Here is an 11,874-nt window from a genome sequence, read left to right on the forward strand (position 1 = left end):
AATTTGTCCCACCTGTCTTTCTCGTTACCCTCCTTTGTTTGTTCCCCTATTTAGCCTCCCTGTGTTTGTAGTCCTGTGCTGGTTTGTTGTCCAAGTTACCTGTTCCTGGTGTTTCCTTCCTGCTTGCTATCCACATATTTTGGCTGGTTCGTTCTGTCACGGAATAGTTGAACGTGAGATGAGGATTCAAATGCAGAGGAAATTTATTAGTTACCGTATTTTCCGGACTATAAGTCGCACTTTTTTTCATAGTTTGGCTGGTCCTGCGACTTATATTCAGGTGCGACTTATATACAGAGCCGGATTAACGCAAAGGCAAACTAGGCACGTGCCTAGGGCCCGATTGGCGGGATGGGGCCCAGACAGAGGGACAAAAAAATAAAAAATAAAAAATAAATAAATAAATGTACAAATGTCCTATCTACAATTTATTTCAAAATTTATTAATTAACTAAAAATAGTGACGATGTTTATCTTAACCATAGACTGTTACATTACGTCACATTAACGCCAGCCCATGACTGTACAAAAGTCTACATAGGCACGCAAAGAAGCACAGCTCGTAATGCAGGTCATCGATTTTGGAGTGATTGCAATGTATTTTAAATATAAACGTGTGGGCTACTGTAGATCAGCGTCATTTCTGGAAAAATCATTCACCGCTTTGTTAGTCTACGAGTTTAAAAGAGTGCGAGCGTCATTAACGTGCCCAGACGCGACGCTTTGAATTTGCGCGTACAATGAATAACATCGCGTTGGGAGCTGACTAGTAAAAAAGCTACAAAAGTAAAAGATAAGACGTTTGTATTCAAAGTTAAAAAACCAACACACTGCAACATTTTTAAATGTTTCAAATAAAGGATCTCATATCTATGGGTCTATCTTCTATATTCTGCTGATGATTAGATAATACCCTGACATCATAGCCTATACGAATATTAGTTTAGATTTTTTTCCCTGCTCAGTAGCGATCGTATCTTTCTCTTCCACTTGATTTGTGTATAGCATATTTAAGGTAGCAATGCAATATCTGCCCATAACGCAGCTATGAAAACAATTATAAAAGCACGTTTATGTTCATCTACTGAAGTGGTATTCTGGAACTGTGAATAAACTGAATACACCAGCAAAATAACAACAAGAACAATAACATCTTCATTAAACAAAAAAGAGATTACTTTAGATAAAGTTTGATGTAGTAGGCTACCAGTAAAAAGTCTGGACCCATTACTATTTTTATTGTTTTTGAAAGAAGTTTCTTATTATGCTCTACAAGCCTGCATTTATTTGATCAAAAATACAGAAAAAAAAAAAACAGGAATATTCAGCGAGGATGTGTTAAATATATAAAAGTGATAGTGAAGACTTTTTTAAAACAACTTTTTAATAATCAAAAAATCCTGAAAAAAAGTATCACATGTTATAAAATAAATATTAAGCACCATTTCTAACATTTGATAATAAATCAGAATATTATAAAGTTTTCTGAAGGATCACGTGACACTAAATTCAGCTTTGCATCACAGAAATATATTTTAAAGTATAGTAAAATAGAAAACCATTATTTTAAATTGTAATAATATTTCACTATATTATTTTTCTGTATTTTTGATCAAATAAAATCCAGGCTTGATGAGCATAAGAGACTTCTTTCAAAAACATTAAAAATAGTAATTTGTCCAAACTTATGTACTGTGTAAGTAAAAATATACTAAATTTAAAATGAAATGTTGTATAAATAAAAAAGTTAGGAATCATATTTGTTTCAAGTGTTTTTTATTGGGGGTGGGGGGCCTCCAACATGAATTTTGCCTAGGGCCTCCAAATGTCTAGAACCGGCCCTGCTTATATATCAAAATTAATTCAGACTGAGATGAACCAAGAGAAAACATTACCGTCTACAGCCGCGAGAGGGCGCTCTAGTTGGCGGAGTTATTCAGAAGCGACAACATATGAAGAAAATTCAATGGATTCAGTGATGTGGAATGAGATCGCGGGAGCTTGGTGAACTTGTTTACTGGTAACTTGCTTGTTGGACTCCCTGGCTTATGTTAATTTAGCCTATTCCGCCTCCCAGGTATATGTTCTTTATGCTATTGTGTAACTTAGCTGAATAACTGTTAATGTGTTGCGTTAACATACCGGACACCTACTCAGCCTGTTGTTCTGTGTGCTACTGTGTAGTTAAATAACTTGCCTTTCCAGATTAAATGTCTGTTCTTGGTCTTGGATTTTGTGAAATAAATTTCTAAATAAATGCGACTTATACTCCAGTGCGACTTATATATGTTTTTTTTCCTCTTCATGACGCATTTTTTGACTGGTGCGACTTATACTCCGGAGCGACTTATAGTCCAGAAAATACGGTACTTGCAGACCAGGTACAAAAACCAACCTGATCTCACAGAATTACGTGAAATGAACACGACCCCTTAACCCCGATTTGCGTGGTGGTGGCACGTAATGTGTTACAATTACGTGTCGGCACCACGCAAACAACACCCATACAAAGTCAATGAGGCTCATTTGTCGTGGTGGACACACGGATTCCCTGGTTAGACAACGTCACAGTGGGCAGCGGTAAATATGTTGTTTTCTAGTTTACGAAACGTCCTCCTTTTATAATTTATTGTAGTGTATTACTTCCGATTTTTGTTGTCTAAATAACAGTAAATTGTTTGTGATATAACTATCCATTTATAGATGGAGTTGTTTTAAAGAATGGGCCGAGGCTGTGTTAAATAGATTGTTCCCTTTACTTTATTAAACCATTTACGATATTTTATTCTTTTCAAATGTATTGTCTGTCATAGCAGCGAATATTATTAATTATTATTATTATGAATCAGAAGACTTTCAGTCGTTACCACGGCAACGATACGTCACGTTACGCACGCTTCTTACCCATAATCACTGCGCTTTTACCACTCATTTCTCCCGCCACATGACTACAGTAAGTATCTCAACCCCTCGGGGTGTTTGTTTGTTTGTTAAAAAGCACGTAAAACCTTTGCTGTTATTTCTTTAGTTGTAGCTGGATTTAATCATCCATGGAGTTTAGGTTGAATTTGTTAGTGTTGCATTATCATTTACACGGCTACCCGCCGAAGTAGTTACGTTAGCTAGCCAGCCAAATGACAGCTGTCCCGACCCCGGCACAGTAGGAATGTGGCACTTCCACAACACAAATCAGTTTAAACTCATGTATTTGTCCATGTGTTGTGAGGACATCAATTAACAACGTGTTGTTGCAGTGGTTAAAGTTTTATTTAAAGTGCAAAGTAAATGTCATAAGTGTAACTAAGGAGAATTACCGCAATCGGGGATGGACTAGAATAAAAAAGTGGACCGGGAGTCTTTCCAGAGGATTTGACTGCTCAGTGCGACTCAATGTCAATGACCGTTCATACATACCTGATATAATTAATGCATAATTAACTTGTAATTAACATAATTATCCTGTAACACTTTCGTGCCATACTTTTGTAAGACTTTGCCATTTTAGAAGACACTGAATCATAATTGTTACTTTAGTTATTATGTGTGACATTGAGAAGAGAGAGCAGTAGATATTATGAGAAGCGTTTTATGCAACACGACAGAAGAAGACCACCTTTTCCATTATTTGTAGGCCTAAATAAAAATAGATTTGTGTTGGTACTTGCTTGTGTCAAGTGAATGTGGTACAAATCTGATATTTGTACAGTAAGGATTGATTTGTATTGTACGTAGTGGTTGTGATTGATACATAGTCAGTTAATAAGTACTTTGTCCTAACAATTAAGAAATGATAATTTACTACAAATGCTATTCTAATAATCTTTTGCTTTTTTCTTGTTTTACAGCTATATTGCAACACTTGACTCCACCAACACACACACATATACACACGCACACAAATCAAACCAACGGCACTTTTAAGAGCCACTCTCTCTCGTTCTCACTTGTCTCTTTCGATCTCTCTCTTTCTCTCTTTCTTCATTTTGTGTATTGTTTTTATATTGTTTGTATTTGTTTGTGATGTCCCTCAATTCTGACATGAGGATCTTTGATGATCCCAATGATGCCAGGATCCACATGGCAGCATTAATTAGTGATGCTTATCTCCATGAGGCCAGGGTAAGGCTTGTCATGATAAGCAAATAGTGCCTAAGTCTGAAAATACTAATTGCTATTGCTTTTATAGATGTGATGTAAATGGTTAGTAAGACCCTTTTATGCAACTACTGAATAATGCTCAATTATAAGTGCTGCTGATATAAGTGCTCTGCAATATAGGCTGCCATGGCCATGGAAACTGCCTTTCCTAAAAAAAAAACGAGGAAAAGTAGGAAGAGATCCCTCACTAATCCACTGGTCACAGGCAGGCATGAGAAACGTCGGGAAACACACTGCCCTGAATCAGGTTTGTTCTTTACTAAAACATGATTACTGTATCTAAGAATAAAGATAATTCATTAAATAGTGTTTTGGTGGTTACACGTATTATAAAATGAGAGTCAGATACCACTTTGACAAAATGGTGTTGCAATGTTTGTGAAAAATGTTCTTACTAATATAGAAGATAGTTAAAGAGCATGCGACTGATAATCCTTACTTGTGTTGTGTATTAATAATTTATATAGTTTCCCTCCCTCCAGTCCTTATGGAATATTTTCATTTGGAAATGAATTGGTTTCATGTTATATTGATCAAAGGGTTAAGCAAAATGACTGTCTCTGCAGCTGCTTCTCAATCCAGAAGAAGGGATCCTGTGCATGAGGAGGGCTTTCAGATAGAAGATCAAGAGTTGGCAAGTCTTGGTGAGAATACTGAGTGTTACAGTAGTACAGTACACTACAGTTTTTCCAATTTCCACCATTTATTTAATCATAATTAAGCATTATGTTTTGTCTATGCTTCCACTACTGACTCACAGTATAACTGATATATACTTGTGATCATAATCATGAGTATAGACCTTTTAAGGACAAGTGAATGTATATTTTTGTTTTTTAGAAACAAGACTCCAAGAGTTAAGGGACACCATAACTGCAGTCCAGGTTCCGGAGGGAACAGACAGAATGGTTTCTGCTTGGGAACAAAGGCAGCTTCTCACAGATGTGAGAATGAAAACTGCTAGGCCTATGCTTTTGGATGCAAAGCTCTCAGCCGAGAGAGTATTCATCCAAAACTGTCACAGATGCTGTGCTGTAGAAGCTGTGATTAGGTGCCTGGACTGTGTGCCACTGGACATGGAGTTCCTCTGTGCTACCTGTGACATGGAGGCCCACAAGAGAAATGTCTTCCATGACAGAGAGGCTGTGTTCCATGGATTTCTTGAGCCCATTCCCCCTACAACTGCTGTGGTGGTGAATGAAAATGGCGAGCCTCAGTTTTGTGAACAAAGTATGTTAAAATTAGCATTATATCAAATTGTCTCATACTTAAAGTGTAATTGTGCAAATGTTGTTGTAGATAGTGCACATGTTTATATTTAACAGTGTTTCTAAATGGCTTAGACATTTTTTCTAAAATGCTAATCTCATTCTAAGTTTATTCTAAAAACTCTAAAGTGCAAGTGTGAAATTTAATAGCTGAATAACAAAAGTATGATTGGTTTTGACAGTTCTGTCCAGCATATCTTTGACCAGCTAAGTCAATTGCGTCTTAATATTTTTCAAAATGTGCTTAAGCATTTACATGTTGTTTCAACATAATGACAATTACAGGTGGAATAGTGGTGTGGCCAGTTTGGATTAATTGTTGGATTTTAAAGCACTATTTTGAAAATGAGGTTAGCGTTTTGGGAAATGCATCTAAGGGACTGAGGAGAAGCTGTAAATACACCCTTCATAACTTCTTTCTGTTTTGCAGTATGTCAACTGCCTGTTCCTGCACCAAGGTCAATTTGTGAATGCACTCATGACCTCACAATCACTCCAGGGAAGCAAATTTCTGTGGTCACCATCAATGGTATGTTGTTCTGAAAGCCCTCCTTTTTGTGCAAGTATTATTGTACTAGAACTTTACTTTTGCACTGTGTGCAACGCAAAGCTTTTTATCACCATGTCATTTTCAGGCAATGCCCAAATGCCATGTCAAATAGCTAATATATCATATATTTGTATCTCTGTATAGAAGGCAATCTGTTGCAATTTTATTACTGAAATTATTTTAGTCTTGACTACAGTACAGTATATTCACTTGTTCACAGGACGATACAATGTCTGCTTGCCTCGGAAATCCTGTCCATCATGCTCTGCAGAATGGACTCCCGAGGTGAAGGACCTGCTTGTTTATCGGTACTGGCCAGCTAGCACCAGCTGCCAGACCCTATACAAGTTTGATGTCTTCACCTCGTTTGAGCATATGAAGGTGACTGCACCAGCCATGTCCAGACAGGCCTTCCTGAAAATGTTGGAGCACAGATCTGTTCAAGCTGGAAGGGTAAATCTGCCTGAATATCATTGAAACATATAACAAACTAAATTATATTACTGTATACCTAATATTTAATTGTGGGCATTGCTTCAAAATTCTAACCAATCATTTCTTAATATGCAGACAGGTAGTATCTGTGCTGATACATTTCAGCGGAGCTTTTTTGAGTTTACCTTCTGTGAATACAAAGAAGAGGATATGTGCCAGGTCCATCATTTTGAGTGCCCAGCATGTTCTCCAGACATGTTGGCTGTCTGCTCTGATGGGAACCGAAAGCATTACCGCTTCAGCAAGTCAAAAGGGTAGGTATAGGTATTTTTCAGAAGTTTATTTTAGACTTGTCTAACACAAATAGTAGCCCTTCAGGTTGTCATTGAGTGATCATAACTTACATTTGAACAAATAGTAAATGTAGTACTTGTGATTTTTTATTACTGACGCATGTTATCTTATCATGGACAGGACTGAGGAGCCACCCATATATGAGGGCTTGTTCCTGGCCAAGGATGAGGAAGTTGCTACCTTTGTTGATCTTGTCAGAGGCAACATGAGAAGTGTATGAACATTAGATTTTTTTTTTTTATATAATAGTTGGTTATACAGATATTTTAGTTTTGTGTTTTTATGTATCTTAAAATGTGTTATAAACTGATTTTATAGACAAATGACAGTGCAGTCTGCGGTATTGCCAAGTTCACCGCTGGCAGAGAGATGTCCAAAAAGTCTGGTGCTCAGATAGATGAGGAGGGCATTCAAGTTGCAGTTTGCAGGTGTGTGTGTGTGTGTGTGTGTGTGTGTGTGTGTGTGTGTGTGTGTGTGTGTGTGTGTGTGTGTGTGTGTGTGTGTAGCCAAGTATTATATTTATCATATATTTTGTTATAGGCACTCAGTTGACAGAGATGTGAGCTTAAGCCAGGCCTTACTGGGTCAATTGTTTCTTAACCACTAACTTTTCTTCTGATTTATCAGACATGGGTTTCTTTTACGAGGACTGAACCATTACCGTGGAGAAATATTTGCTTACCCGATGTTTCTTCAAAGAGAGATGTCAAAGAAGGCAAATGTTACCTTCTTCTGTATGGATGTTACATGCAGGTAATCCTCATTGTCATATTGCAAATCCAACTCCATGATTAAAATGTCTTGTTTCTCAGCTTTACAGTGATGTTAGTCATTTTAGATTTCAATTAAAAATGGATCTTTGTTACACTCACATGATGCTGCTCCTGCTTTTTAGGTACTGGCCCTACCTTAACAAAGTAGCAGAGGGTTTACCAGAGCTTCTGCCATTAACAGAAATGAGGCCATTCCTGAGCGTCATGCATGCCAAAGCCCATACAGCAAAATGCGAGGTACATGCAATAACTTTAAGTCTGGTATGGCTGTAGCTATAGGGAAATAATGGGTCGGATAATAGAACGTGCTGTGTGTTATCTTTCACTAACTGCTTTTCAGCTGCTTTTTCAAATTTGTTGGACAGGGATTTTGTTTTTCCCCACCAAATAAAAAGCTTGTGTCATGAGATGTTTTAGAGATAATTGTATGCATTAATGCAATCTTCAATGCAAAGGATTAGTTTTACATTTGTGCATGTTATGCCTGATTGGATGATGTTATATCTAAACTTCTGAAGTACTGCTACATAACACTTCTCACTCTGTGTTGCAGGTGAAATGGGGTGGCAGAAGCCAAGATGGAGCAGGAAACACAGTGGGAGAGGAAGTGGAGCAGGTATGGTATTATTGTCAGTATTTTAACTATGGCTACAAAGGGTCTTAATAGAAACCATAACACCAAAAGGCACTTATTTGTCATCTAAGTAAAACGCCTGGTGTGAGGGATAAAGTACATCCTTTATGTATGAGTTAATTGTGTAAAAATGAGTTATTTTCTTTATAGGTGAACAGCTTTCTCTCCAGGGCAGCACTTGTCACAAAATACATGACAAAAGCTGGTTGGTGTTACACTTACATTACACGCTCTGGTAGCCTAAATAAATAATAATAAATACTTAATAGTGTTTTTACAGGGAATTAAAAAAAACAAAGTTTCTCTGTTCTGTTCTTACTAAATTTATCATTGTATTACTTCAAGGTAATTACCAGTTCAACTAACTTTTAGTGATAGGGTTTAGGCATGTCTGTTGGGTTTCTCTTATTGTCTTTTGAATGTGAAATCTTACTTTTTGGCTTGTGGGTGCCTTATTGTTTTCATCAGGAAGAGTGAACATGCTAACGCGACAGGCCATGGGATGGAACAGAAGAAAGAGGGACAACCTTCATCAAGTGTTAGCCCACAGATATGTCAAAGTAAGGGTAAATTATAATTGAGATCCTAAGCACTGCCCCTTTCCCTCAATGCACCAACTACAGCTAGATCTGAAACTATTTGTTGATTAATTGTTTAATCATGTTACGGAAAAAAATATGCGACTATTTTGATAATAATCATGTTTTATTGTAAGTAACTGAGGGGAGGTCTGCTTGCTAGTATACACAGATATTTAATGTGTTAGGGTGTACTCACACTAGCCAGTTTGAACCGTGCCCGAGTGCGTTTGACCACCAAAGCGCGGTTCGTTTGATTAGTGTGAGTGCTCCGAACCGTGCCCGGGCGCGGCTCGATTAGCCGGCCCTGGCCCGGTTGGAAGAGGTGGGCCAGAGCACGGTTCAGTTGGACTCGGGCGCGGTTCGCATGCAGTGTGAGCGCTAACCGTGCTGGAGCACGGAACAGGACGCGTGACGCAAACCTCCTCATACGAGCAGCACGATTACGTGAAAATTTTCGTGCCACAAAGGCGATAGATCTGTTTAACAACAGGCTGTGAGAGGGCTGTGGACCAAACGACTCAAAATTATCCACAAAGTAAACAGAGCGATGGACTCAGAGCGATGCGCGGCTCTTCCTGTTTATCCCGAAACCGTCACACCATAATGACGTAAGCGTGCTCCGGCACGAATGCTGAAACCCTATGTGAGTGCAGGCCAGTGGGGGAGTGGGGAGGGGGGACAATCGTACTCGGGCCCGGTTCATGGCAACCGTACCTAGTGTGAGTACACCCTTATTTAATGTTACACCTGTCCTGATGAAAGTCTTGTACCGAAAGCTCAAGTAAAATTGGTGGTTTTTGCATTGTGGTGGTGCATAGAGCTTTTTACGGACATTTTGTTATTTTTTCTATTTAAAAGATCACAGAGAGGGCAAAGGTGGAAGCTGCCAGCCTTAGCAACATCAAGGAGCAGCACAACCTTGATCAGGAGACAATACAGCAGTGGGTGTGTGATGTTAGACAATGGGCGGTCACAGGTAAAACATGTAAAGTACACTATGTATGTGTGTATATACACACCCACACACACACATCTGTTAATGACTGTACCTTTATACAAATAATAAAAGGTGGCTATATTTTGAAAATGTCACTAATTGTGTCTCTTGTCAATTGTTTTGTTTCACCTATTTAGAGAGAGTCTACACTCCAGGTTGTACTGAAGAGCTAAGGGCTGACATTGAGAACATCACTGTAACCCTTTTGCGCAAGAAGCAAGATCTGTATCGTCAGCATGGTTTGTTGTCAAATCAAGTTATTTAAACGAATAAGACTTTAAAAAAACAATAATAATCTGGGATTATGACAGTTTTCTTTTCATTTCGATTTGCAGATAGCAACCAGGCAAGACAAAGAAAGAGAAAGAAAATGACAGAGTTGAAGAAGAAGCTTCGCGAAAAGGTCTTGCAATACAACACCGTAGTGGAAGGAGATCCGATTGACGAGGAGTTGGCTTGCAGTCTGACAGAGGGATATATCCTACCATGGGAGAGACATGGAGATGGTATGATATATATGAATTGCTATATTCCATATTTCCATATTTACCATTGTCCTTTTTGTTACTTGTCATGCAACAACACAGGAATGGGATGATATATTGAAATAAAAAAATATCATGAATACCAAAATATGGAAATATTAATCACGGAGCATAAACATTGAATGGTGTGCTGTAGTAATCATAAATAAAATGCTTGACCATCACAATTTCACAAGCTCTCAATTTGAATGGAGAATTATATAATTCAAATTATATTATTGTGACTTTTATTCATATTTTGAAATTGTTTATATTCTACAGAACCAATGCTGTCGCTAAAAAGATTTCTCAGAAAACATAATTCTGTTATACTTGTATAATATAATAATAAACATTCCTTGTCCACTATTCCATTACTTTCCCCAACCAAAGGCAACACCTTCAGGTTGAAGAGATCTATCTTCGACCAGGTAATGCTGCTGAAACGCTTGGAGGAGGAGCAGAGCATCCTGGTAAAGGAGATGTCTCAGCACATCAAGTACCTTCTGAAGCAAGTGCAAGAAGTGGAGTCACTCAGAGGACAGACTTTGGAGCGCATCAAAACCAGCAGTATGTACAAGATCTTTAGATTTTAGTATCATGTATTTATTTATTTATTTATTTATAATATAGATTATTGTAGTAATATAATATAGTCTATAATATAGATAATATAGATTACCAGCTATTTGGCACCAGTGTGCACAATGTAAAAGTTGTAAATACAGTAAATATAATGACTAAAAGGTAATGTTGAAGTTGCAAATTCAGCATTGTAAAATGCAAAAATAGTTAGAAATGTCATGTTTTGTTTGATGTGTCATCTTTCTCTTTCTATTTTTTCCCACAATTCCTCTACAGGTTTCGGTGACCTGACAGAGGATGCTACACATGGGCTCAACAGTGTCCTCAATCGGAGGGGTCACTCACTTAGAAGTCAACACAAACAGGCTGTTAATGCATATAGCAGTATAGCCACTATGGAATGTGATTTCCTTTCCCTACAGGAGGACATTGAGGAGTGGGATGACAATGGCTTCACCAGCCCCGAGTCTGAGGAAGAAGACACCTAAAGACCACTGCCAAACAACACAGAGGAACTGGAGATTTGTACAAAAAACCTTGCCTTGCCTTTGTTTTAAATAGCTGTACCAAAGTATCTACAGGAAAGTTTTTGTAGATTCTGTATGTATTTTTATTAAAAAAAATAGAAAAACATTGAGTTATTTATCTCTTCTAACATTTGAGCTTGCTGATTTCAAACCAAAACTGCTTATTGCTGCTTTAAATAATTAATTGTCATCTTTGCATGGAAAAATCTAATGAAGATTCAATGACAGTCTGTGTAATTTTAACAAGTATAATTTGAATGTACTTTGGTATTTCCATAATATAGTGAATTTATATTTGTATGCAATTTGCATATACTACCCATATTATTTTGTAGTTTTTTTGTAGTTATAGCATACTGAATACAGTCAAATAGCATTGAAACCATAAATGTTATTCTTTTATGTTTTCCATATGACATCATCTAAATGTACATACAGACAGACAGACAAATCCAAAGAATTTTCACTTACATCCTGTGAAACTGTAT

At 37.5% G+C, this 11,874-nt stretch overlaps 2 protein-coding genes across 2 annotated transcripts; both read left to right on the plus strand.

Annotated features, from left to right (window-relative positions):
- Positions 1-2,541: 2,541 nt before the first annotated feature.
- On the plus strand, positions 2,542-10,348 carry LOC308689259 (uncharacterized protein; the record flags this gene model as incomplete). The annotated part of the gene is made up of 19 exons (XM_081362914.1): positions 2,542-2,953; positions 3,846-4,119; positions 4,279-4,405; positions 4,725-4,802; positions 4,999-5,388; positions 5,857-5,955; positions 6,197-6,429; positions 6,547-6,725; positions 6,886-6,979; positions 7,084-7,193; positions 7,393-7,518; positions 7,661-7,775; positions 8,092-8,154; positions 8,323-8,377; positions 8,641-8,732; positions 9,612-9,729; positions 9,888-9,989; positions 10,086-10,256; positions 10,338-10,348. The coding sequence occupies exons 2-19, from the start codon at positions 4,021-4,023 to the stop codon at positions 10,346-10,348; spliced, it is 2,262 nt and encodes a 753-aa protein (XP_081219040.1). The 5' UTR covers positions 2,542-2,953; positions 3,846-4,020.
- Positions 10,349-10,697: 349 nt separating this feature from the next.
- On the plus strand, positions 10,698-11,542 carry LOC308689059 (uncharacterized protein). Its single transcript, XM_081362610.1, has 2 exons — positions 10,698-10,844; positions 11,136-11,542. Exons 1-2 carry the CDS (start codon positions 10,709-10,711, stop codon positions 11,345-11,347), a joined length of 348 nt encoding a protein of 115 aa, XP_081218736.1. The 5' UTR covers positions 10,698-10,708; the 3' UTR covers positions 11,348-11,542.
- The last annotated feature ends 332 nt before the right edge of the window (positions 11,543-11,874 follow it).

The sequence above is a fragment of the Scardinius erythrophthalmus genome (assembly GCF_964197995.2).
Source record: "Scardinius erythrophthalmus genome assembly, chromosome: 4".
NCBI lineage: Eukaryota > Metazoa > Chordata > Actinopteri > Cypriniformes > Leuciscidae > Scardinius > Scardinius erythrophthalmus.

What these genes read in the sequence shown, in the direction of transcription:
- LOC308689059 (XM_081362610.1), top strand. Translation starts at nt 10,709, where the DNA reads ATGCTGCTGAAACGCTTGGAGGAGGAGCAGAGCATCCTGGTAAAGGAG. An exon ending in GGAGCGCATCAAAACCAGCA is followed by an intron (nt 10,845 to 11,135) that starts GTATGTACAAGA and finishes ATTCCTCTACAG; the next exon opens with GTTTCGGTGACCTGACAGAG.